This window comes from Mchenga conophoros, linkage group LG9, assembly GCF_057382185.1.
Source record: "Mchenga conophoros isolate Kocher_MC1m ecotype Shallow Benthic linkage group LG9, M_conophoros_male_GT1.1, whole genome shotgun sequence".
Classification (NCBI taxonomy): domain Eukaryota; kingdom Metazoa; phylum Chordata; class Actinopteri; order Cichliformes; family Cichlidae; genus Mchenga; species Mchenga conophoros.
In genome coordinates this window covers 8,379,767-8,407,744 of record NC_140534.1, presented here as the reverse complement: position 1 = coordinate 8,407,744, position 27,978 = coordinate 8,379,767, and the positions used below count along the sequence as shown (strand labels likewise).

At 52.7% G+C, this 27,978-nt stretch overlaps 1 protein-coding gene across 1 annotated transcript; it reads right to left on the bottom strand.

The window, feature by feature from the left end:
- LOC146566707 (uncharacterized) lies at positions 1-27,929 on the bottom strand. Its single transcript, XM_085285801.1, has 4 exons — positions 27,397-27,929; positions 25,350-25,427; positions 2,173-2,754; positions 1-1,289 (listed from the first exon to the last, which is right to left on the bottom strand). The coding sequence occupies exons 1-4, from the start codon at positions 27,514-27,516 to the stop codon at positions 456-458; spliced, it is 1,614 nt and encodes a 537-aa protein (XP_085141927.1). The 5' UTR covers positions 27,517-27,929; the 3' UTR covers positions 1-455.
- Positions 27,930-27,978: the final 49 nt, after the last annotated feature.

The following is a 27,978-nucleotide window of genomic DNA, read 5'->3' as shown; positions in this document are numbered from 1 at the left end:
TACAGGCCATTGCACTTAAACATTGCAAGTGACTACATACCTCTTGTAATGAGAGCCGTAGCTAGGGACAAGGCGCACAGTAACATCGCAACACGGCAAAAACACGAAAGGCGTAACGTTGTCATATCGTTCGCTGTCGATTCACCGAGGTTATTGTTAACGTGTGATACTTGTGGCTCCTATTACTGTCTTTGCCGTTCGGAATATATGAGTCTTAATAAAATACTCCCCCTCCCCTCCCCAACCCCGACCTAGGTAGTTCGGGGTTGGGGTAGTTCGGATCCCCGACCTACAGTCAGACACACAAGCAAAAAAAAAAACAAACAAAAAACAAACAAACCACACAACAAGACCGACCGATGTGCTCAACGAGCGTTTTATTTCGATGTGACATATGAATTAGGCAGTGTGATTCCTATACTCTACAACAACAAAAGGTTCACACAGTCTATCGTTCACCTGTAATACACTTCGCCCTGCACACGGACCATTTCGCCCCCTTGTTGTAACTCTTCTCTGGTGTGACACAACAAAAGGAAAGCTGAAATCATGTCGTCTCTGGTGTACTGACCGTCCACGGACCTTTTGCCGCCCGTGCTCACGACATCCAAGCCCTTCTGTGATTTTGTTATGGTGACCATGGACATTTCCTCTCTCAGTTTACCCAGTAGCAACTTGCCCTGCTCCGCGTGCATTTTGTCCGTCAACCTGTGATCCGGTAACGATATCACATCGTGCGACTCCAGCACGCTCGAGGTGATAGCTGTGGGGAGATTGCCACCCCTGCGAGATCGCTTGTACATGCCCACGTTCATAGTCGAACCCATTCGGTTGCTGGAACCGGCACCCTTGGTGTAGCCCATAGTCATTTCTACAGCGTTGGTCTTCTTCGTGGCCTCGGAAAGCACGGCCCAGCCTAGAGACATCACGGTGTCGCAGTAACAAAGCGCACCCTTGCATATGCCGGAGACCGCGCTGAGCACCATGTCGAGTTTGGTCTTGGCGCTGACGTGTTTCCCGAGCATGTATTTGTTGTTGACGTGAGACCATTTGCTGTAGAATTTGATCAAAGACCCCGAACCCAACAGCGATTGTTCCATCAGGTTCTTCACGTCCACGAGTGCGTTGACGTACGTGTTTTGTTCGAATACTATAACCACAGGAACTTCCTTCCACATGACTCTGGGCATGAGCACCTTCAATAGCCTGACGTGAGCGCACAGCAGAGCCGAGTACACGCGAGTCACTTGATCCAGGTCCGCTATTTCCAACTCCTCTAAGCCCACCACCTGTAAGGGAAAAGAAAAAGAAAAAGAAAAGGACATCGACACACACACATCATTGTCGGTCTGAGTAGATTGCGGACACACAATGTTTTGCGATACGTGTGAGATGTGCAGAAGAGACATCCGCCAGTTGCTCGCTGCTCCGTGGGACTATGTGATATCGCACTACGAATTCATGATCGTGTTCACCGCCTACCGCCGCAACATGACGTTCTACTCTAACATGGACTTGGGACAACTTAAGACCATGTATGCTCAACTGGTCTCGTACTCCCCTGCCAGGATCCTAGTGATTGACAAATTGGCGTCTACGTACAAGGCGCAGCACCGTCACGCCGCGGAGCTCGTCAGGCCCACCGTGCCTTGTACGCTGTCGGACGTTATAACCCTGGCGTTGGGCAACAGAGTGCCTAAGCGGTTCGTGCACGTTTGCATAGCCCAATGTAATTTTCTCAGTTACGACAATATGACATTGGCGTCTTTCGCGTCCGTAGAAGGCATCCGCGGCGGTGCTCTGAGATACATGGCTGTGTTACAAAGTCAGGGAGAGCGGGGGCGACGCGATCTGCACGTAATCATTTCCACCGCCATCACGGGGTGGATGATGAGATTGGCAGGTTTAGAGTGTACGTGCGGAACGTGGGCTCAGGTGATGGACATGGTGTCGTGCTCTACTGCGGATACCGAAACCTCGCTGACGTTACAATCGGAAGCCAGGGTGACCGCTTACATTTGTACACTGCTAGACCTCCACGCGGACGACTTGCCTCAGGGCGACACACAGGGAGACTCGCGACGACGACAACAACAATGGGCTAAGGTGGATTACGACTACGTGTTCGACGAACTGCTCGTGTCGGGCTTGTCAGCAGACGACCGCACTCACCGCCAATTGTCCGCCGCTTAGCTCCACGGCGCAGCACACTCCGGCGCAGGACTTGGAGCCTCCGCCGAACGTGGGGTCCATGCATATGTAGGCCCTGGCCACGCTACTCTGGACCATGCGTTCCAACTCCACGCAGTTGCTGGATAGGAACTTGTTTATGATACAAGCCTCGAACGGAGTAGTCGTGTCGCTCTTGGTGTCCGAAGAGGACGTGCTGCTGCTACCCGTCACCTCGCTCTCGAAGCCCCTAGGCACAATTATGTTCATCAGTTGCTTCAGATGGCTGTCTACGGAAATGTGCTGTGGACAGTAGATTCCCATGCAAACGCAGGTGGAGTCCGGGTCCCTGGCGTGGTGTTTACATTTGAAGCTCTGCGATACAACGTGATAGGCGGGTTCCCCGTCGTCCCCTCGGATGTCTGCTACTTTATTCAACCAAGGGGTGTTGTTGACGTGACTGGTGATGTGCACTTGTTTACGTCCCCTGAACGCTATATTGGGGAGAACGGCTAGTAGCACTTTGGAGCTGACGAATCCCACCTCGTCTACCAAGATCAGATCGGCGCTCTGGCCCCTACTCGCCTGTAACGAAAGCACAAAAACACACGGACAAAGTGCGATCAGAACCAACTGCGCGTCATCGCAATCGCGGCGAACGTGCATGCAACGGTCACAGAGGAATCGTGACACACAAGACAGGAGGAAAAAAAGGACAAGAAAAGAAGGGCAGACACACAGAAGACGGCGATGGGATCGAGGGATCCGGGTGCGAATCTCCTACCTATGGGGTTAATAGACGATCCCCAGTGGGTGAGCTATTGCGTCGAAAACGCATGCACGTTCAGCAGCAGCGAGGCCCTAGGACACGTGTGTCACGATCACTGTAGTAGACACGTGTGCTCCGGCCCGGGGTGTACCTTGGTGCGCGACATGGTGGACTGGACGAAACGTAAGAGGTTGCCTCCGCCAGAGTGCCCCGTCGAACAACTGCTGGTGTTCCGCAAACCGCAAGTGGAATTCAGAGCCTCGTACCACATGCCGTCCAGGGACCTCAGCCTGGAATTGGGATACGGAGGCCTGGAGTACACGTCCGGACAGAACACAGCGCCGCCTCGTAACACGGACCTGAACCAGATGATTTTGACGGCTTCGTTGCCGGTGACGGTGGCGCTTTTCGCCACGCTATTGACCCGGGAGTTTTCCGACGAGTACCGCCATGTACATTACGATAGAGGGTCAACCAGCACCTCTATCGGAGTGTTGTGCTCGCCCTGGATGGCCATTACCCTGTCCCTTGCCAAAGAGGTAGCATTTAGGTCTGCCTTTCCGCTGAGGTGCTCGAGGGAACATCTGAGCGTAATTCGCGACGCGGCGTTCGGCAACGCCGTGGCCGTGTCGACTCTCTTCGATTGCAAAGAAGGTAAAATCAACCGGTTCATGAGAAAACTGGCCGGCAAATACAATGACAAGCACGCAAGTCGCACCGGGTTCTACACGATGGTGGCCATGGTCTCCCTCTGCCTTTTCCCGTATTTAAAGCATCGTGTATTGGGTACTATGTTCGACAACAGAAATCTGGTGATCATGTTCTTTGACAAAACTACAACTAAGCACAATCAGTGGTCCACTTTATCCACGCACGTGCATCGTCACGCCAACGACGCGGCGTTCGCCAAGAGAGTGCATCTGACGAACCCGGACAAGCGAAAGAGGCTACCTACCGCGGTCAGCGCGATCTTGGATACGTACATTTCAAACGCAGTATTACAGCAAGAGATGGACGACAGAGACCTCGCAGATGGCGGACAATGCGACGACCCACGCTCACAGCACACGGAGGAGACCGCGGAGAAAGGATCCGTTTTCGACCGTGCTACCGAGCGGCAAACCAAAAGGCTCTCGTCGAGAAAACGAAAAGGCCCGTGTTACGGAGGATACTACGAGGACGAGGGCGAGCGAGTTGGACAGAAAGTGACAGTTACGCGTCGGATGCTCGACCTACACACGCCGTGTTAGAGTTCACGCCGTATGTTATGTAATGTCATGTTACGTTATGATGTTTACCCGATGTGTGAGCGAGTGAGCAAAAAAAAAAGACAAAAAAAAATAAAGCATCGTGTCATGAACACAGACTGGTGTCTTTTACTTTCTTTGTTGTCTTTATTGTCATCACCATTAGATTCATATACATGTTCATATACATGTTATACAGTACAACAAACAACAATTCCACCCTTAGACATGCACACAGTATGTATACATATTGGGGTGGTATGCACAACGGCAAAATCCGTGGGGCTCACGGGCCGCATCGGCCCGTCCTCTTCTTTTGCCGTCTTCTAGGCGTTTTGGCAGCCGACACCGGCCTTTTCCACTTCACGGTGTTTTTCATTCGCTCGGTCGAAGGTTTGCGCCTCCGTCTCGACTGTCTCGATTCTTCGTACTCGCGCCTAAGGTCTTCGATGTGAACGGCGTGGTCTTCCGCCAGCGCCGCGTTGTGTTTCTCCAACACGTCTCGTTTCCATCTCATGTTCACCAAAACGGTCAGAGGCATGTAGCCGCATTGAACGAGTGTATCGTAACAATGTTCGGGTTCTGACATCGATATCTTGTCAACAAAGTCTTTCTTTAGCGCAATCCCGCAACGCAAGCAGTTCCAGAATGCGTGAGAAGGGCATGTAGGCCGAGGCCCAGGGCACTGAGCGTCGATCGCCTGCTGCTGCGGCCGGCGTTCCGCCGGACACTCTAATCCCGACGTGGTCTTGGTCGAACACGTAGATTCCGTCGGCGTCCATCTCGTCGGGCGAGTCCCCCATGCGCACGTGTCCATGGTCCAGCTGACGAAGCGTGCAATACGCCGCGATGTGCGAGAATAACCAGATCAGAGCCGACACCTTTCTGTTATAGTTTGTAGGATTTAGCGTTTTTCGCAATTGCAACTCCAGGGCCGCGTCCAGGGTCGACTCGACCATGAGCGAGCGCTTCACCGATAGCACGTTCTTCACCAGCATCGAGGCGCTTTCCACGGGAAAGCCGGACGCCGTCAGGTGTTTGAATAGCACGACTCTGTCGGCCACGCATCCGTACCTGGGGTTGTATCTACGCAGGGGTCCTATCATCGCCATGCACACGTACGACAGTAGCTTGTCGTTGTTGCCGGTCGTCGAGATGGACTTTAGATTCATGCGGAGGTCCTCCGTTTTCACGGACACCGCGGTCCTGTCCACGGGTGTCAGTGCGTAGTGGTCCGAGAGCAGCTGCGCTCTCTGTCTGCTTCTGTTCAGCGAGCCGTAAAACCTGTACAGCGACGCGATGGGATAGGCGCTCAGATACCGAGGCGTCTCGAGTTCCCGGAGAGTTCGAGTGTGCAAGCAAAGCTGATGGAATATTTCTTTGCCCATCGTCTTCTGTTTAATCGTTTCGTCTCGTCTCTTAAGCATCGCTATCTGCTCGACGAACTTGCCCGGGTTCGCGACGCGCTCGCCCTCATTCGTCTCGTCGGCTCCCTGATTTATGAACATGGTTCTACGAGGTCCCAGGCGGCACATTTCGCCGTTTCCGTCGATGTGAAAATTCACGTTCGCTTGTCGCGCCTCGTCCCGCGCGTAAGGTATGTGTTCGTGTCTGAGCGTGAAGTGACAACAGGAAATCTGCCTCCTGACTTGCTCCCACGAGTCCATCGTGATCTCGGTTTCAAAATAGCACTCGGGGCACTCTTTGGTGTCCACCGACAGTTCTGGCATGAACGGATACCGTAGCATTATTATGAAAAAGCCCTGTAACAGGTCCAGCGTTGCCACGGTCTCCTCTATAGAGCAAGTCACAAAGTCCCGCAGTAAAGCTCTGTAGACGTCCACGGCCGCCGACAACGTGATCGGTTGAGCTTGATTCGACAGCATGAAGTGAGATCTCTCTAGCGCTTGGATCGTAAGCCACAGCGTGTACTCACCGACTTGTTTATCCGTCGGTTGCTCCGGAGTACGCGCGGAGGACTTGGGTTCGCTGTAGGACGAGGTGAAATCTATCAGCCTGGGGTCGATCGTTCCCGTTATTCTGCCTCGACAGGCCATGTCGTAAAGCTCTAGCGTGGTCGACGGAGCGTTCGAAGCGCACACTCTATCGCCCCCGGAGCCAACTTGTCCGCTATCGACAGTTTCCTCTCCCACTCGGCGAGACACAAACTCAGGCCCATCCATCTCGGGTCTCGCGAACTCGTAGGGTGTTTCACGTCACCTCGTTTGGCGAGATGCGGCCAATGTTGCATCAGTTTGCTGTACAGAGACACGCCGACACGGCATAGGAAATCCGTGGGGCACGGACAGTTGCTGAACCTTGCCGTTATAGCCCTAGGGAGAGCCACGTTTCTGAATTCAGTCTCTAGCGTTTCGGGTAGCCGCTTGAAGGAGTACGCCACAATTATTCCCCTTCGCTTAATACGAGGCGTTGTCACCACGACGACACGGTTAATGTCTCTGGCGATTGCTAGGGCTTGCTCGCGACCTCCCGGCGTAACAACTGCGACGGTTCTGCACGGGGTGCGGGCCATTGGTGTTATGTGATGGGATACCGCCACGGCGCACAGGGCTAGATTCAGCACATTGTCAGCCGCGGCATCCGAGTGCGCGATCCCACTCTCCTTCGCAAACACCGGCGTTAGCCCGCATCCGTACATCAGAACGGTGTACAAGTCGCAGGTGAGAGATCTGTAGTTGTACGGCTTGTAGAACTTGATCAACTTCCCGTCCTCCTGCAACTGCACTACTCCGGCGTAATCCTTGTTGTGGACGGGGTCGAAGAACACGTGTCCCTCGGTGGCAGGGGTAGCGTATGTAAACTCGATGGCAATGTGAGAATTGAGTACCAGCACACCAGCTGCAGCCTCGTCGTACCACTCGCAGCCCAACGTCACCGAATCCGAGTCCTGGGGCCTCGGGTCTGCCCGAGGGCGACCGTCGGAGTCCTCGCTTTCACACGATTCGCCTTCGCTGACCGAAGAGCGCTCAGTCGTTCTCGCGAAAGATCTTTTGTGATCTACCGAATACCAAAACCTAGCTTTTTTGGGGACGAGCATGCCGTCCGAGGCGCACCGTTGCCACCTGTGTATTTGCGTCTCGTACTGAGAATGGACAGCGCCGGCGTCGCGAACGGGAACCTGCGTGGGCTCATCGAGCCCAGACTCCCATCTGTATTTCAACTGAGATACTTTGAAACAAAAAGCCGACGGGTTGGTCTTAGACCAGGGTATAGGTCTGGCCCACAGTTCAGGTCCCCGTATCCCCTTAGGCACATTGTGGAATTCACAAAAACGCTTCAGTGAACGATCGCAGTAAATGTACACTCGGTCCAAGTCGTCGCCGGTTTCGGCGCCGTGCGATGCGTTGTCACAGTAGAGAGTCTCGACAGCTACATGCAGTCCGGCTTCTCTCTGTTGCCGTGAGAGCTGTACGCTTTTGCGATCCGCGTGCAACACTAGGTTACCGAAGCTGTTCACCCTCTCGGTTGCCACACCGTTAGCGAGCATCGCTTTCACGTCCGATCTCTCGGCGCACTGAGACGTACAAGATACGATGTAACTGCTTCTGCTGGACTTCAAAACATCCACCGCCGCGGGGAGGGTATGCGTCCACGGCTTGGTGTCACGCTCTGCTTCTGGTGTAAACACGGTCACATTACGGGACCTAAACGGCCCCGCGGCTCTGGCGAACCAAGCCACAGAGCGTTGAATGTACGCGTAAACTCCCTGGCGAAAGCACCTAATCTCCAGTTCTTCGTGCACGGTCCCGGAAAGCATCACACGAGCCAAAGCGTGAACAAATTCCGCGGCTGAACAAACCTGCGCGTCAGAAAACAGAAGGCTAGACTCGACGGCCGTGTCGCCGGTGCCCAAAGGACGGGCGTACCATTCGTTCGAGTGTACTATCGTTACGAGGTGCGCCGCGGGAACCGTGGATCTTTCGTCGAACGCATCCAGCGCGTGGTTCGATACTGTACAGAGACCCGTGGACCACAGCTTTTCGGCAGGACAGGCCATCACGCGCGAACACAAGATGTCGAAGCCTCGCCACACGAGCGGGTCTTTGAGCCGAGCCATCTCGGAATGTAACTCGATGCGATCCAGCGCGCTGCCCTCGGATTGCAACGCTGCCACTCCGTTGCAAAAACGCTCAGGTGGCGCTCCGCATAGCCATCTGATAGCAGCAACACCTGAGTCCTTAGGTCCTACGCTGACTAGGCTCTGAGATACAGGATACTCGTTTTCCCAGTCGCGTTCCACACCGCCCCGGTCGCGGCGCTTGACAAAAGTCCATTGCGCGCATACGAGCGAAGACCACGCTCTTCGCTCCACACTAGATACCTCCAACGGGTCCCTGTAACCGTTCCGCATGAACATCTCGTCGAGGACGGCGTGTTTAGGCCTACGTCTTATGGGGTCTTGTATGACAGTAGGATCTGGCCAGTCGGGTGTCTCGTTTCTCAGTACGTCCGTCCTGTACTGCGAGCTACTGTCCACTATCACCGCGACCGATTCCAAGTGTTGCACCAAAGGACCCTCGCCTTTGAGGTAGAACAACGGCGACTCCGAGGCGAACGCCACGGTGTGGCCGTCCACAACAGTTATACCCGGGAACCGCTTGACATCTGAGGATTTCGTCGTCAGTCGCAGAAAACGCCACGCGCCCAAGCTAGTGGTGACTTTCCCCGGGAAAGCGTCGACCTGTTCAAATTCAAACACCGGTCCTAGGGTTCTGGAATACGCTGCCCGAAGCAGCTCTTCTTCGTCCCCGCGAGGCAATAGGCCGCAGCCGTTGTAGAATTCCGAGCAGAGCAAAGGCGTCGGGTTGCAACATCTCGCGAGTAGCGTGGCCAATCTGTGATCTTGGGCGCATAGGAAAGCGCCCACCGTGTTGGCTCGCAACATGCGAGAGTTTGTCTCGTCCGTGCCCCTGGTCCATACCGACGCCCCCCTGTGCCTACTCAGGATTATCAGTCTATACGAGGGAAGGCAGTTGACCCTGCAACTCTGAGCCAAATGACTAAGAAGCGCATACACTGGATGAAGCCGGCCTCTACCGTGCACCACGAATTCGTAATCGAGCACGATGTCCCCTACTTTCATGTCGGGCACGCAGGGATGCACCGATCTGTAGAAACACGTCAAACACGCACTGACGTCGAAGTTCCTTTTAGCGCCCGCCGTTTCGGTCACCCTGACGCAGTGTCCGAGTAACACGGCCTCGTCCAAACAGGCCTCGTACGCGCAACCGCACTCGCCCACGGATCTGTCGGCTCGGGCCATCGCGTGCCGTCCCGGTTGGGACTTACGGGACAGGTGGAGTTTGTATTCGGCTAGAGGAGACGATAGCAGCTCCTCTTCCTCGATCCTGTCGCGGTCCGAGTCCACGGCGACGTGGATCAAAGGGAAAAACTCACCGTCTCCTATGACGGCTTTCTCCTCGCGCACCCCCGGAGGTTTTCGTCTCTTAGCCGCCACGATCCATGACATCGTCTCTCGTCGACACGCCGACGGATCGTCGCATTCTTCCGTCTCTACGTCAAATAGACATTGTTCGTATTTCGCGTGCGCAGACTTGAATAGGCGTACGAGTCTTTGTTCCTCGTAGCCTCTGGCGGTGTCGCTGCATATAGCTTGTTCGATCCTGGACATCGTCACCTCCGGGCATTCCGATGCGGTCTGTTGCGTCCGCTCGTACGGGGATGACGGGGAATAATTTAGTTGAAAGAAGAAACCCGTTTGCTCCATCAACGGAGCCGGTAGGCCGTCGGCGCGACTCCCGTTGAGTTCGATCACACACAGGTCGTCGCTTAACACCGTGTCTTCACCCAGCCATTTGGGTCTTGGAACGACCCCCTTTGTCCGAGGTATGTGGAGCACAGCTCTCCCGCTCCCGTGCTTCTTGTGAAACACCCCACACGCTCTCAATATCTTTACGTTCAAAAGACCCAATGTGCGTACACCAACGGTCACACGTGCAAAGCACTTGCTGTCATCAACACCATGGCCAAATAACACACAGTGTCCCGTCGGAATCATGTGCGATCCAAATCTCAGCTTTGTTGTTGTCAAAGGCAGAACGCGATCCGACGCTCTGTCCTCATCGCGATCCGTTGCCCCCTGAGCGTGTTCGGCCGTTGTAGTAGTAGTAGTAGTAGTAGTAGTAGTAGTAGTAGCGTCTCCGTTTTCTTTGCCTTCAAAGTACAGTGCTTCTTGTGCGTCGAGCAAACCTTGCTCTATGTCAGGTGCCATTGGTCTTTCGGTACCCGGCACATGCAGTCTCACGGTCGAAACCAAAGGCCTGGGGTTAGCGGATAGCATCTTGCGTAGTTTCATCAAGCTCCCGTGCGATTCCACCCTTAGTTCAAACGTACTGTCGGTAGGCAGGACAAACGAGTCGGATAACGACAGATAAGTCGCCGTGATAACTTTAGCTTCGTCTAACTCTACATTCCAGGCAAAGAGAAGACCAGTCGGAGTGTTTGACAACTCTGTGTTGTCTTTCAGAGTCAGGCCTCTGAACGCAAGAATTGAATACATGATAGCAATGCAACTGGGAATCTCCAATCGTTTCTGGGTTACAATTGACATAGAGCCTGGCAACAGGCACACCGCGTGGTCAAACGCATAACCGCGAAACCCACGGCGTGTTGTTGGTGCTACACGATTGGAAGGTGTAGCTGGGAACACGCGTAGCGTTGCCACTTTAGCCGATGTGCCGTTGGTACACGTGGGAGCGTCACCGCTCATCTGCGCAGTGGATATAGCAAGCGGAGGCACGCCCGTGACTCCTCTGCGTATCACAAACGAAGAGTAATTGCACGAAAACCATTCCGTTACACAACCCTCGGGTACGACAGAATCAGGGCAGTCTGCGGTCCGGTTCGTTTCCAAACAAGTGTCCTTGGGCACGACGATGACAGCGTCTCGTAGTATGTGTCTCAACACTACAACTAGCTCGTTTTCGGCTACGATCGAGAATCCCGCCGGCACCCTGACCATTTCCTCTAAACACATAAGGCCTCTCTGTACACTCGACGCATCCCCACGCCGACATTGATCGACGTGCCCTATGTTTGGCTTAACTAGGGTGTTGTCGGCAGCCCGCAACGGTTGTATGCTTCTCAGGTCCAAATCTCGTACTCCTTCTGGTATGTTGCACCGCAGCGTGAAAGCGCTCCCGAGCTCCGGATCGCCTAGGGCCAAAGCGCACAGTGTCCGAATTGTATCGGTTCGACAAGAGCTGTCAAACACCAAACACACCGACGTGTTCCACGAGGCCACCATCATATACAGACACACGCCGTCTGCGGTGTACACGAACTCAGAATCCATTTCCAATCCACGTATGTCTTTTTCCTTCACTGTGAAATACGCATCCCACGAGATACCGACAGACGGCTCGTGAAGGGACCGATGCGAGCCGTCACATAGGACCAGAGACAAAACCGCTCGATCGGCACGCTTCACAAACGCCGCATTGTCAAACAGGACTGTGCTCTCCTCAAAACGAGCGCATTCTTCACACGATAATTCTCTGGTTTCGTAAGGATCTGCAAAGTTGTGAAGTCGCACAATGCGCCCGCGGTCATCCGCCACGGTGTGGGTGCTGCGGGCCGTTCTCGCTTCGTACAGCAGCAATCCGTCGCTAGAGAGCACGGAGCTAGACGAGCGTATGTGTTTGCTGACATAGTCATCGTAAAATATTTTGCATCTAGTTAGAAACCTCGCCATCCAGATGGGATCTAGCTTAGGGTACACGGTGTTATTTGGTCCAAACAAATGTGACAACTCTTTGTCGACAAGCTGTAGCTTGCCTCGCTTTAGGCACGTGTACACATACGTTATGTATTTATCATGCATACGAGGCGGCCGTTTGTGGGGTCTGCCGTTGTGAATGATCACAGAGTTGTGTTTCCTGTCCTCCGGCAGGTTATCGCTACCATCATGACCGAACCTGGCGTCTCCGCTTCTCTTTGGAAGCGACATGCTGATTTCGACTACTCCGGGTCGCTGCGACCCTTGCTGTCTAGTGCAATTGATGCTGTGTTTCATAAATACAAATTGGCGGTTGAGGAAACTGCAGTGTCAATAACAGACGGACAATCGCCGGAATGCGAAGAGTCTATGACATTTAGCAACCAAGGGTCTGCTCATGATGTTGATGTTGGTGATGATTGTGATTATGATTATGATGACGATGATGATATGAGTTCAGCTGAATCACACGGGCAGCCAAACGCAAGCGGACCGTTTCTCAATTTTGATGACAGCGACAGCGACGTAACCATGACCATCTCGCCATCCGAACTGCATCATCATCAGCCGGACAAAAGTGTGGATCGGGACGTTGAGATCGCGTGGCAGCCTGCTAAGTGGCCACCAGCCGATTTACATAACACCTCTAGCTACCACAGAGAGCGCAAGTCAAACGACGAAGTAGCGTGCCACCGGTGTAAGGCCTACGATGCTCACTGCAAATCATCGGCTGAAAAGTACAGGAGGACGTTAGACAACTACACGAAAACCGTTTCAGAACTCATGGCGGGTTTCAAGAAAGTCTTGGAGAGATACCCCGAGCTCAAAGTAGACTGTAGCGATGAGCGTCTGTACTACATGGTGCAGGCGGCCTTAGGTCGCAATAACCTAGTTCGAGAAATGGTACGCTTATCCGCGACGAGAGCTGCCTGCTCGCCAAAGTCCTACGGCGAGTCTACGACGGCTGACATCGCCGCGGTACACGATGCCCTGAACATCTGCTACAACGACGCAGATGCGCTCAGGTTGATATTAGACAGATACGCTGATCTGTATGTGCGATACATACAAGTTTGGCGCGAAATGTGCGCGAAGGTGTCCAAAGACATCACGGTGATGGAACTGTTGAATTACACCGAGGGAAGACCCGGTGTTGAACACGGAGAACCCTGGTGTGAAGCCAGAGCGTACATACGCCGCATAATCGACAGGTCGAAGCGCCTGGCGCCGCGCTCTGTGGCTGATTACTGCGCTGAGAAACTGAACGCTCTGAACCTCAAATTGACACGCGTTCCCCGGGACCAGGGTGTTCACAAAGAGGATCTCGAAGTACTGCTGGAAGACATGCGACAGAGACTGGACCTGGATGCGAAACAATGCGCCTCGGATTCTCACATGTCTGACCTGTACTTGGACGTTCGGAGCGACCTCGCTGTACTAGACACGTTAGTTGGTGTGGGATCGCTCTCTGCCAAGACGCTGTTACACGAGAGACATTTGCTTGTGTGTCAGATACGCAAATTGGTGAAAACTCAGGGTTGCGTTCAATTCCACTGACCGAAATGCCGCAGTGGAAACGCGCCCTGTGAGTGGAAGTGCGAGCGGTACTGGAGATCACGTTACCGACATGTACTAATAACCCCTCTGTTGTATATGTGATTGTTTAAGGCAACGATATCATGGACAGTCAGTGTGACTACTTGGTGTTGGATATACCTAAAGGGCCAAAGGAGGATGATGATGATGATGATGTGGATTGTGAAGTATGCAAAGAACCGATACGACAAGGGTTTTACGAATGGAAAGGTGGGGCGATATGCGTGTCGTTGGACCAAGCCACAGCCGGAGCCATGGTACCCTACGTAGATGCGGGGATCAGCGAGCACGCTTCTGGTGAGGCAGTGGTGAAGTCATCCACCACGGCCGTGTGGTACGTGGCGGACAGCACTGTGGTTGAATTGAAAGGGGACATACATCTACAAGACATACCACCCAACGGCACCTGGTTGTCATCGCCCGAGGAATGCTTGCGTTCGATTCTACGGCTACGGGGCGCGTATTTGGCATGCATCGCTCTGCCCGAGCTTAACAGAATGGTGATAGAGCAGAAGAACGACGACGGATTGCTAGGCTTGATTCGCGACTACTTGGCGGACACTGACAATTTATCCTGGGCCGTGGATTTGTTCGGTGCGTTCGCATGCGATGCCATGCTGGCTCCCGTGCTGCATGTGATCTTGCGATCGAGCTGGGTGAAGGAACGCAAGGACACACTGGACACTAACAACGATCTCAAGTTAGGTTGGGCGCAAGAATTCTACGACTACAAATGCGTTGCCAAAGACGCCAGAGGATGCCCGATGTTCACGCATCTGCGTGATTGTGGAGACGCGTGCGGCAACGAGCACACGGCGATCACACGCCTCGTGCTCCGCTCAATGAGACTGTCGGGTTACACGCCTTGGTCCGCTGTGCATGCTGTCCGCGTAGCAGAGGTTGCTATAGCGAAGGTAAAGTGTCGACTGTGCAGAGCTCGTCTTCTGGCCTCCTGTGCGTTTCTAATAGAGTGTGCCGCCGTAGAAGCGTCTGGGGAAGGCGATTGGCTTGTGCGAAACGAAGCCGTGATAGAATTATGTTGGATTCTGTACGGCATAAACTTTGGAGAGTGCCCCGGGTCCGATGATGAAAACTTAAAAAACTGGGCCCTGGCTACGGTGGCGCATTCCGTGGGATACCATGTGTACAAGCCTCGAGAGCAACAGGACGCAGAGGCCCTGGTGGTTATGTTCGCAAATGACCACGTATCTACAAGAGCACGCGAGATGTCCGACGAATCACCGCTGCCGCCGCTGCCGTCGTCGTCCAGTCAAGCATACGAACCCGACCACGAGCTCGAGAGTAAAATACGCGCAAACGCTAGATACTCCACTGGCGAGAAGCTGTCGCGTCGCACAGATAAGGTAACGGAAGAGTTATACGCCGACATATCCACTGCAGTGGATGTGATGGACGTGGCTCCGATTGCCATGGAAGCCAGAGCGCAAGACCCGGAGGACGTGACTTTAGCCATTCTGTTGTGTTTCCCCAGAGTCGCGGAAAACGCGATAGATCAACTGACGTTCGAGCCGCCTGGGAGAAAATGCTACACGACGGAGTTGTGGCCCGTGTTTGTGAATTCCACCAGGGCTTGTTACCAGTTATTTAGAGCGCTGGCCATTCCGGTCGCCCCGAGCCCGGCGTACTTACTTGAACTGTTGGCCAGGGGCTGGAGAGGCCTACCCGAACGCACGCTGCAACGGTTCCTGCCCATGACAGCAGGCCCGTGTTGGCACGTGGATCGCAAACACTACGACGTTTACTTCTTAGGTCCACTGGGGAATCTCGTGTCGTTGGGGGTGATGACGGAGAGCGACAGAGGGGCGATCGTCGAAGCGCTTCACCGCGGACTCGTGCCCTGCTTTGCAGGTCGAGGCGATAGCTCGTGCGATCGCCTCTTGAGCTCGACTTTAACGCTGAGCTTTGCCGCGTGCGGGGTCACGGCGCTGTCTCGGTCTAGCCAGGCCGTCGCCTCGGCTCTTGCGTGCGACTTGGTCTGCGTTACTTCGGGAGGACTGTTATATTTCGCGGCTTGGTATCTCATGGTGTATCTATCGGCTATATACGCTCACCCGACGTTACGGAGCAAGTTGTTACAGTCGGGGTCCGACGCCGACAAGTGCCTGTGTCGCACGTTTGACATTTCCGACGCGGCCGACTCAGTCGTGGAGTACAGGAGCGGGGAAATGTCAAAGGCCACGCGCTTGGTGTTTCGGGACATGCTCGCCGAACACACCCGCCTCAGACTGGTGCAGCTTTACGTGCCCGAGATGCTGACACAGCTGCCTTACGTACGTCGCACGGCCCTGCTACCGGCAACCGTGAAGATGGCTATAGAAAGCAGAGACCGTTGGTTCGCCGAACATCACGGTCGAGCCAGTCGACGCGAGGCCGATGCTACTACGGGGCCTAAGTTCGAGTACCTGGGTAACATAGCGTACGGTCTTCACAGCAGCATTAAGGGCAAACTGAGCGCAGACACAATTAGACCCGTGGCGACGTCGCTGGTGGACGGCACCGTCCGAGACTTTGATTTGTGGTGCGATTCGCTATTCGTGTACAGTAGTAGTACGGACCACGGTGACACAGAAGAATCGCTCCGTGGCACACTGGAGGACGGTGACACTACTTTCACGGATGTTGCAGAATCAGTCGACGAGGGTCTCGTGTCGACACCGGACAAGCCGATCGACGAGACGACAAATTCAAATACAACCACCGGTGAGGAGACTACACGTCAACACGATGTTGACGTCGAGGTGGACATGTTGACAATGGGTGTAGCTAACCTTAGTGTGTCCCAGGGCGTCGTACCAAGACAACACTGTGTATGCAAGGGACTTGTGGTCGACAGCGTCGAGAACCTGGGGTTTGACGAGGAGGACGCGTTCTTGGCGAAGCTGGCCCCTGCGAACAAAGAGGAGTACACAGTAAATGACGATCCCGTGATAAACAATCCCTGCATGACAAACATAGGTCGGACATCATACAGTGTACGGGGGTCCAAGGACCACCACGACGTGAACGCCGACAACATTTATCCATGGTTGATACAAGCGTTATGGGTGCTCACGACTAAACGGTCCCATGCTACTAGCGAGCCCAGGACACCAGAAACGCTCGCAGTTATGGTACATTTGATAGTGAAAAGACTCCCAAGTCAACACAGTACGCTTTCGGTGTGCAACGATATTGTGCAACTGCGTGAAATCTGCGACAGAGAGCGTGAGTTTGTCCCTATAACGGCTATAGTCGGAGGTATGTTTGGGCTGAACATCCAAGTGATCGCGCACGGAAGCGAATACAACGTGTTCAATCCGCACTATGTAAACCGGCCCCACGGTGCGTTGCATTTGACCCAGCGCGGTTGGTGTGTCATCAGCGATCAACCTACACCACGGGGATCGATACCCGTGGGTGACACCTTGAAGGAATATCTTCGCTTGAATGACATTGCAGTGAAACCGGTGAAAAGCGACGGGTACTGTGGATTTCACACCGCTTCGGTGTTATTGGACCTGGGGCTAGAATGTTCATTCGAGGCACGAGATATATTGGTACGAAAAACGGCGGCTCATATCTTTGCGCAAAGAGCGCAGAACCGAGAATTTACAGTGTACCTTAATGACAATAAAGTCGACGGTGAAAACGCTTTGTACACTCTGCTTATGACACCGGAGAGATGGCTTTCGGTGGAAGAAGTACAATTCATCTTATTAGCCCACGGGAAAAACTCTCTGTTCATAACAAAGAACTCATACCCTCTGTACAGCGATGAACATGTTTATTTCCACATTGACAATAATCATTTCCAACCTATTATTAGGGCAACAATGCCCTGAGCGGTCCTTGAATGTACAATAAAAAATAAAACCAAGCACTCGTAGACATACAGCAAATGTAATCTGTGTGTGTATAATAAAGAACCCTTGCCCTATGTACAGAGATGAACATGTTCATTTTCACATTGACAAGAATAAAAATCACTTGTGGATATATATATATATATAGCAAATGAAACCCAGTGCAGCAGGGACTAGTTGTGGCACTCATTAAAGCATTAAAGCAAACACACAGGCGTGCACGCGCATAAATTGGCATTCATATATACATGTACTGGTCAAAGTGAACAGGGAGACAAATCAGTCGTAATAAACACTGTGAGGCACTCATTAAAGCATTAAAGCAAACACACAGGCATGCACGCGCATAAATTGGCATTCATATATACATGTACTGGTCAAAGTGAACAGGGAGACAAATCAGTCGTAATAAACACTGTGACGTGTGTTCATATAGTCAACACCGCAGTTCAATGCGTGCACGTAGCTATGATTGCGCTCAGTGTCAGGGACGGGCGATGCGGGTTGGGGAGGTTGCTCTGTTTCGAGGGAAGGTGGTGTTCGTGGTAGCGACACGGCATCTGCTCTCTGGCGGGATGCTCGTGCTTGTGACACGGCTGGGGTCGGTGTAGAAATTGTTGACCTGCGGGGGGCTCTGCTTTTGGATGGTCTTGGCGCAGGAAGCTGTCTTTGAGCAGGAGCGGTTTCGTTGGGCTCACGTGCAGGAATCCTCGTTGTGGTCGAAGAACGACGCCGTGTGGTCAAAGAAGAATGTTGTTTATTTTTCGATGAACGTTGTGGGATCAACGTAGGCAGTGGCAGAGCGTCCGCTGCCTGTACCGGTTCGACTATTATGACCTTGTTCCACTTGACGTACTGATTGTGTATTTGCACATGAAACGGCGCAAACGGTGCAGACCGGCAGTTTGCCGTCGGTACAGTGAAAGGCTGATATGTTTCGCATTCACCCAGGAGAGACAATATGTGCACGTCCCGCACGTCTTGCTGTGTTAACTGCTCATACATACTATAGAAAACCTCTATGTCGCCATCGGGAACGTCGTTTTCGTAATCGTCGGGCAGGTTTTCCCACTGAGGTACAAATCGGTCGAGGTCTAACGTTCTGAGCGTGTCGGTGATGGCACGCACACCACCCGGCACTGGCGCAATGGGACTGTCAAAGTCCTCTTTCGCGTTCTTGCGCACGCAGACCTGCGAAATCAGTTTGGACGTGATGTGATCGAGCAGACATGCCAGCAAATCCACTTTGAAGCGCGCGCCGTCTCTCCATATCCTACCAGGGTGTAGTCTCAACAGGGGAAACCCGAGTATACTCATTGTGAGGATTTGTGCTTTGATAAGACAAGTGGTGACGTGGTACGCCAGCGTACACTTTTGGCTGTCGGTCATATTTGCCAATCCGTCTGGACTCCCTAAATTCCATTCGCCCACATGCTCCCCGACAAAGGCCCCGGTGACGCCTGTGTCCGTGAAGGGCATCTTCATGAGGTGCAAGGCGAATGTCCTTGCCACAAACGGGTGTATCTGCAACCGCGTGTGCATGTCCAGTACAGTCTCCAATAACTCTGCGTCTTCGGAGAAAATCCTGTGGATCAAAAGCCCGGCGACGTTCTGTGTAGTCAGTACGTGGCCCAAGTACAAGGCTTCTGTGCTCTTGATGTCGAGAATGGAATCTATTCTCATGCCGATCGGGAATTCGTTGACGTGTAGACACACGTAGCGAAACCCCCGCTCGGGTGGCTTCGATAGATCTACTGCGTAGTATACCCTAGCGCCCGTCTTGCAGTTTATTGTCACCGATGGTATATCCGATCGTGTGTAGGTGAATTCCTTCGGACGGGTAAATTTTCTCGTCAGTCTAGAACATACGTATATGCCCATAATGTAGTTCGAGTTGATATCCTCGACAGCTGTTCTGTAAACATCGGACGCCTGCTGAGCGTTGGCATCGCAACCGTGCGTGCAAACGACTTTCTCTAAGCCCACGGTGGGGTTGGTTTGAGGCGTGTCGGGGGTTTTCCTTAGCATTAGCTTAGTGGCATAGCCTTTGTGTTTCTGGATCTCGAAGGCTGTCGTGAAAGCCATTGTGAAGTAGGGCGAGTGCGTCGTCCCGTAGCGTGCATCGTTCAGGTGACTGTACTGCACTCCGTTAGACCTCCATTTTGGCACTTTATCTAAGAACCTCAGATCGGCTTCGGTTGTAGCACGCAGTACTTCTGGCTCGTCCGATGTGTATTCGCTTGGGTACAGGACACTGTCAGGTAGTTCGATCGCCGATGCGTCGTCTGTCGGCAGTGGATTTCTTTGGGCGCGCCGTGCACTGTCACCGCTCACAGGGCTCTCGAGTCGGACATGTACGGCCTGGGTTGGCTGGTCGTCTCCATGACTCGGACCCGCTGGCGTGTCATCGCAACCACCCATCTGCTCACACTGTGGCGCCACCGTTTGCTTCTTGCGTTTGTCTGTGTTACTCAAAGCCAATATGTCACAGTCTTCGCCATTTCTAACATGCATTTTGTCGGCCGCTACATTGGGAAACAAGCTCGAGATCATGGTGTTGACATCAAAAGAGGTTACATCGTAGGGGTCTACCTCCTCGCCGTCTACCTCCTCGCTGTCTACCTCCTCGGCGTCTACCTCCTCGCCGTCTACCTCCATGTTCAGCATTGGAGCAACGATGTCGTAGGAATGATTTGTGGCGTTGTGCAGCATCAGCGCGGAAGCGTCTATAGTATCGAGATCCTCGATGTGTGCCATCAGCGGATATCCAGCGTTTAAATCATCGACGTCCGCCAGCGAGGTCCCAGTGTCGAACAAGCGGCTGTCGAATGAAAAGCTGATGGAATGGCATGGCTCGCTCGGGACAACGTTGTCCCCTATACTTGGAAATGTGATGTTGTGGGTGTCGTTGTTATGGGGAAAGTTCATTAGCTCTATGATGATGGGCTCATCGGTGTGCGTTTCAACATAAGACATTTTAGGTCGAGCGCTGCCGTTGTCCTGCGGATCGCTGCCGCTGTCAGGAGCCAAGGGCCTCTTACCGGGTCCGTGGTAGGCATTATTACTAGCTTGGCTACGACGGAATTCATGTCGGCGTATTATCATGTCGTTGGGCATAGACACACACATAGCATTCACTGTGAGTGCACTTGCCAGTCCTCTGAAACATTCTAGCACTCTTGTGCCAGGCCTGTGGATCGGCGCGGTGAGAGATCCTTCAGATGGCACGGTTTGCTTCGGTGGTATCTCGATGACGGTGACGCGGACAGGTTCGGTCAGGCCGATCTCCGACAGCCGATCTCTCATAACGCTGTCGTCCGTCACGCTGTCGCCCAGCCAGACATAGCCGCCGTCCACTATCGACATGCATCGGACGCCAAACGATTCGGGTTGTAACGCGTCCCAAGTGCTCAGATCACGGAAGCCTTCTTTGCACAAGAGTAAGAACTGCGACTCGATAGTATCGGCACTGTCCGACGCGTCACTACTCCACCAACTGTCCACTGCACTCTCGACATCACCGGTGAGGGGTAGCAATATCTGCACCATTATCCCACAACAGGCCTTCCTCAGGCTCGTCTCGTCCGCCGCACTGTTTACTGCCCTGTACATCTTATTCATACAGACATAGGGTAATAGAGACACGACGTCCCACGTGCGCGTGTTCACTAGCAACGTCTTGATCAAGTCTCGGTGGGTAGCATACAGTTGCCTGGGAGGCACTGTGTTTTTCTCGTAGATATCTCTGAAGCAGCCCAACACGCCCGCGGCAACCCTGTGCCTGGTCACGGGTAGAATGGGATTGTCGTTACAGTGTTCCGGCGACAGCCACGACTCGAGAGGAATCCAGATCTCGTGTAGTGATACAATTGCACGCAGCGACAGCACGGTGCAGTCCACAGACTCCTCCAACACCAGCGAGTCCAGCCTGGGGGCGAGCGGTTTGCAACACGGCAGCGACATACCTAAGGACTCCCAATCTCTGGTGTTGTACGTTGTCACAGTGGCGTCCAAGACTGTATTGATGTGAAGCTTAGGCACGGGTGTCTGTAGCGAATACACGACAGAGTTGTCGTTTGCACGTGCGACGCTTTGTAATGTCGGAGACGAACATAGCGGAGCGTTGTACGCGTCGTCCTCGCACCACACGTCGCGGCATATGCACGCACTCTTGACAAACGAGTAGAGGGGCTCCGGTGTTCTATCTGCAAATTTGTCGTGTACAGGGTTCCACGTGCCGTGGGTTGTGGTGTTGGGAATTTCAAGATAATAAGGGATCTTGAGATTCAGTACCTTAGAGCTTTGTCGGTTCGTGTATCTCCACCACAGCTTTAGGAAAGTGATATCCTTATTCTGTCTATCGTGAAAGGTCAATGGCGTCTCTCCGTGCCCGTACTTGCTGTAGATGACAAGCACCAGTTCCTGCCTGCTCGCCTGATCGCTGTGTAACACGTGTCGTTTGTTCTTCACTGACCCCAGAAACAACATCACAAAATATGGCGTGTGGTACACAGCTAAGTGTTCCAAGTGTTTCAGAGACAACTGTTCCAAATCCGACATCTCACACCACGGTCTTCTGTTCTCGATCCCGTAGGCGACGGTTCCGTCGGCGGTCGGGGCCATTGTCACGCCATTGCACAATGCGCATCGATTGTCAGTGGCTACCCCGGGAAAAAACACACTCAATTTAAGTTGACATTGATGAGTGCGACACGGTTTGTCTTTATGAATGTAGCAGAAATCACGATACTGTCCATGGTCATGGCCGCTGACCGCGGCGATGTATGACTCCTGGTAATAGTACAGATGGTTGAGAGCGTCTTGGGTCGTTTCGAAAGTCACGTCGTTGTGCAAGGCTCCAGAATGCAGCGCTTTGGCAATGCGCTTCCACTCTGTAACACCATAATCCTGTTGAGCCATGACACTGTCCTGAAATACAAAGCGTGAAACAGTATGGACTAGATGATAGTGTGCTTTATAAATAGTGTATAGTGCTACCCCAGTCTTTGCCTGATGGTGTACTACCTCAGTCTTTGTCTGATGGTAGCCCCAGCAGTGGCAATTTATTCACACACACACACACACATACACACACACACACACAAATTTCCAAACGAAGGAGACAGCTTAGAGTATCGCACAATACGACGATCAAAGCCTGAACATGTTAAGCGAAGTGTCTGCGTCTGGTACAGTGTGACACAACATCATCTTGTACTGAGCGGTCTCCCAGTGGTAATACAGTGTGTGCTGAACGGCAAGGCCTTGACAGTCAGCGGCGTCTGTTTTGAGTGTCCATTCGATCAAGTCTGCCTTCATCTCATCTGTTATGTTCACGTCTGCGTATCTATCGCCACAAGTGTAAGGCGTTGGATGGCACGAACCCATTGAGGGTAACGTGTACCAGACGTCGAGCGGTTTACCTTGACAAGGCGAGCCCATCCTGCTTCTAGGGCCCGTAACGTGGCCGATTGCGGCCGTAGCTGTGGCTAAATCGCCGGTGAAATGTGTGTGTGTGAAAAACGACATGCCGGCGCGAGGAGGCTGCGGTAAAACGCCGGTGAATGTGTCCATGTCCACTAGTATATACCGGACTCCGAGAGTTTCGGCAGTGTAGTCTACCATCTGCACGTCCGAGGGCAATTCGTTGGAGTGGCCAAAGAGCCAACTCAACACTTTGCATTCTGTGTTCTGTACATCGCCGTTGTGGTTAGACCATAAGATGGCTTTCATGCCTTTGATCCTGGGTATGGCGTGGACGCATCTCGTTCTGGTGTCGAACGCCTTCCACCGTAGGTCTAACACATACATCCTCTCTGTCCTGATGGCCACTTCGTAACGCTCGGAGGCTGACATGTATCCGGGTGGATGCACCGACTCCACGATACCCAACGCTGCGGCCTCTCCGAATATCCTATTGCCGTACTCGGGCGTGAGCCTACTCTGTTTGCGCGTCACAATGTACATGGCGCTGTAGTTATCGCAGCCCGGGAACATGTCAATCGTTATGGCGTTCGGCAGCTCGGGGTCGACGGCTGTTCGGTTAAGGTTGAATTGTTCAATCACAGCTACGGGTCTGTCCACTGTGCAGCCAAAGTGCGTAGGCCTTCTTCTGTACACGTAAAGCCCCGGAGGCAGCCACTTGGATCTCTGTATCTGATACACAACCACAGCGTCGCAACACTTGGTGTAGTCCGTGCTGCGATGGTTCAATATCCATCTGTACGCTGTGACGACTTGGCTCATCTCGAAGGCCCATAGCGGCCTGCCTCCGGATCGCGCTCGATATGCTGCTGCTCTCGCGGAGACCCGGTCGTGTCTCACGTGATCGACTCGTCGCACTATATCACCGGCTTTGCCGTCTGTACGCTGATCACAAGGACAGCGTACCTTTGCCGAACCGGAGGTCCGCTGCAGCAGTACGTGTACGCTGTGAGCAAAGTTGAACCTGTGATCTGAACACGGGGCCGCCGACATCATTTCAGTCAGACGGAAGCCTTCCGCCCCGGGGACGTAGACCATGTCATCTATCACAGGCATGGGCTCCAGCGACAGTGCTTTGAATAGAGCACAGCAAAGCCCTCGGTTCGCCATCGAAAACGCTTCGTTGTCCGCGACTCGGGTTCCAGAAGAGCTGCTGAGAGATTGCGAGACGAAACGCAAAGACGCTCTGGTCAGGTCTGTGTGCAAAGCTACGAACCTGTACAGGCGCGTATCTACGACGAGCTACAAAGACACGCGGAGCGGCCGACTGGGTAAACCCGGACACAAAAAACACAACAGCAATGACTCGAAGTGCCTAGTGTGTCGGGTGACCTTGGTGAAAAGCAGCAAAGACAGACACAGAGCAGGCGTCAAGCTTCGGTGTCCCTGCAACGTGAGAGTTTGCAGCATGTGTTTAGGAGGCAATCCTACATGGTACTTAAGTCAGCCGCACTTCACGTCGTGTGAGGTCATGTCGCGCTTTGTGTGCGGGATATGCTCGACCTTTCAGGATGCTGTGGAAAAAGTGTGCTGTCTTTGGCTCTGTGCCGGATGCTCGGCCGGGCGTAGCGCGGGCGAGCCTTGTGTCAAATGTTCACGAGAGACTACACGCGGCAAGCGTCGTGAAATGTGCACGTTGTGGCCAAAGACGAGATCTGCGGCGGACTGCCCGGCGGATGACACACGGCGCGTTTGCGACGTGAGCAAAGTGGACCGTTATAGACAGGAGATCAGACATCGTGTACTGCGCAAAGTGTCGCAAAGCAGACACATTTCTCCATCTGACATCAAAGTATTGTTTCATGACACGCACGCCGCGTCCGAGCCGTGTGCGTGTGATTCCACTCAGGGATCGGCTCTGTGCACAAGCTGCACTCCGGTGCTGACCATAATGGAACTGCTGGCTAAGAACCCCAAGCCCCTGATGGCGTCTCTCGCAGAGAGAGCTATACCGGGTAGAGCCCTCGTTCGACACACGTACAATAGAGACCTGTTACTGCAAATGTTAAACGATCAACGTTTGCCATTTTGTTCAAACGCACATAACTGCAAAGGCATGCTGGTCAGCGCAGCCGACGGCAAACGCCGGCCGCTGAGAGCGTTGATATCACCTCAAGCGTACGCCGACGTCGCGAGGTGTGACAACGACACCGCGAACACATATGGAGCAAGCCCTACGGCTTGCATATTGTGTTTGCTGTTCAACCAGTCGAGCTCTGTGTCACGCATGCTGAGCTCAGAATCACTGTACCTAGAGCCACCGCCAGCTGGACCCGTGTACTATTTCAACATAAAGTTGTCACCTGACCTTGGAATACCACAAGTCGACATTGGAGAATATCACAATTACACAGTGTGCTTTAAAGGCACGGCGTGCTGCTTCAAACCTACATTCTATTACAACTGGAGAGACGTGTTGGCTGCATTACGGATTGACAACGTGGGAAAGGTAACACTCTTACCTGTGTGTTGAACGGAACTGAAGCGGAATCCTGTGCTTGAACTGGTGTGAACTGGTGTGAACTGGACGAAGCGGTCTCCTGTGTGTATATTCGAGAAAAAAATCACAATCAATTACACGGTCTGCTTCAACACTAGGTTTACTAACCTGCGCAAATTTGCGTAACTTCCCTAAACCCAACACCCCCTAGAATTACTGGCTTTTTTATTTTCTGGTGCAAGTCCCGAAGTGTTAATCACCCATGCTGAGATTTTCACAGGTCGTCAGCTTGTTTCTCCTCCGGTTTTTTGTTGTGCAAACCACCCATTATCCTTGAGGCCTGGCACATTTACATTTGCTCACTCGGAGTTGCTCAGATCCAAGGCAGGCCAAACCTCTGTGTTAAAACTTTCAGAAATGCCTGCCGTATCTATATGCCACACATCGACTGACCTGTACATATAAAAGACACACATTCACACCTTCCTCGACTCTCAGCACAGATCTTCCATTGTGTCATGCAGGTGCAAGAGAACATGTCAGAAATTCACCTGTGCCAAATGCAGGGATGATGGATACTGGGTCTGCAAACGCTGCAAAGTCTGAAACACTTGGAAATAAAACAGACGTGTGTACCCGTATATTGTGAATGTGTGTCCTTTGCGTGTAGGTTGTATCACAGACATTTGGCCTGCCTTGGATCTGAGTAAACAAATGCCAATGTTACACACACACACACACACACACACACACACACACACACACAGCAAATCTGGTCCTTGCCGACCCACAGCACGGTCCTCGCCGACCCACAACACGGTTCTCGCCGACCCACAGCCGTGTTGCCGATGAAGAATATAAAGCCAGCTGCTGACTTGTGTGAGTGCTGCTATTGTTCTGAAACCATGGGCACGAAGGTCGCGGTACCTGTCAAGACATACGATGGTGATGTGTTCCTCGTTAAAGTATGCCCGAGAGGTACGGGTTGCAATACTCCTATAGATGACATTAACGTCAAGGGACGCGTGGAGCTTGGAATCCACCTCGACCTCTGTAAATCGGAAGCCTACCCATGTTCACTCGGGTGTGACCTCACCTCATTGCCGACCGACATTGTAGTGTCCACATGCAGTGGGAGTGTGCGTTTGGGAGACACGTACCACATTACGGCAAAAGGCGACGTTGTGGTGAACGACAACCTGGACTCGCTTGCAAAAGGCCCAGCTAAACGTGATGAACTGCGAGTGCACCTTAACAAGGACGAACGCTCCTGTGTCGTCTACACTGCCGGCGCGGACCCCGATCGGCGCGACCACGGCATATGCATTATCGCCTCTAACTTCATAGAACCGAATGGTAGATTGGTGGCCGAAGAACTAGAGGTGATGGAAAGGCCTGGGTACACGAAACTCGAACCACAGACTGGGGTGAACAATGAGGTAGATGGCTCCATGATAGTGGACTTTTACATACGCCCCATCGCCCCGGATTTACAATATGACAAGTTTTGGTTTTCTCTTAACCCTGTGAGCAAACAATGGTTTCAACCTCCAGCTAATGTGAAGACGCGCAGGGCGGGAAGCCCCGATCAGGTCCGTGGGGGGCTGACGATATGCAGAGGAGATGCATCTGTCTTCATAACGGCAACAGGCATGGTTCACCTTAACGGACCTGTGTGGGTGCACGTTGGTACTAGCACCGATCAGGAGAGCCCTGGAGTCAGAACGGTGGTTGTGTTTGAGTGAATGTCTCCATTTTGTCAATGTGATCTCCCGAACATAATTGTACACTGTTGGTCACGGAAAGATCACATCTGTTGTTACTACCCCAGACTGTACATGAAACCAAATAAAGTTTGTCTTGTACGTACTATAAACCGAGTCTGTGAACGTTTTGGTATTACACAGCACACGTACTCACACATAGCCAATGACACAGTCAAGCTGATACGCGGTAACCCCTTTGTGTATTTCTTTTGTTTTATTTGACAAATGGTGATTGCAATGTCAACACATACAGTAGTGACAAGGATTGACAAGAACTAATATTGCACATAGAAACTAACATACTGCAGGTCGGGAACGTTGGAACTGCAGGTCGGGAACGTTGGAACTACAGGTCGGGAAGGTTGGAACTGCAGGTCGGGAAGGTTGGAACTGCAGGTCGGGGACGACTCCAAACTCCGCCATGACCAAGACCAAAGAGCTTTCGAAGGACACCAGGAAAAGTATTGTAGACCTACACCAGACTGGGAAGAGTGAATCTACAATAGGCAAGCAGCTTGGTGTGAAAAAAATCAACTGTGGGAGCAATCATCAGAAAATGGAAGACATACAAGACCACTGATGGTCTTTTGACCGTGGGGTCAAAATGATCATGAGAACGGTGAGCAAAGATCCCAGAACCACACGGGGGGGCCTCACTATTGCCAGTAAGTTACTGGAATTACTGATCTACAGTATCTTTACTGTTGTGATGTTTTACAGTTCAACCACTTTACTGTAAACATATATTACAGTATAACAACAGCTTTACTGTAAATGTGGTTTACAGTTAGAAAGACTTACCGTGATTAAGTTTTATAGTATCACTGTACTGCAAATGTGGTTTATGGTATAACACTGTAATTGTGTACAGTATAATTTGTTTAG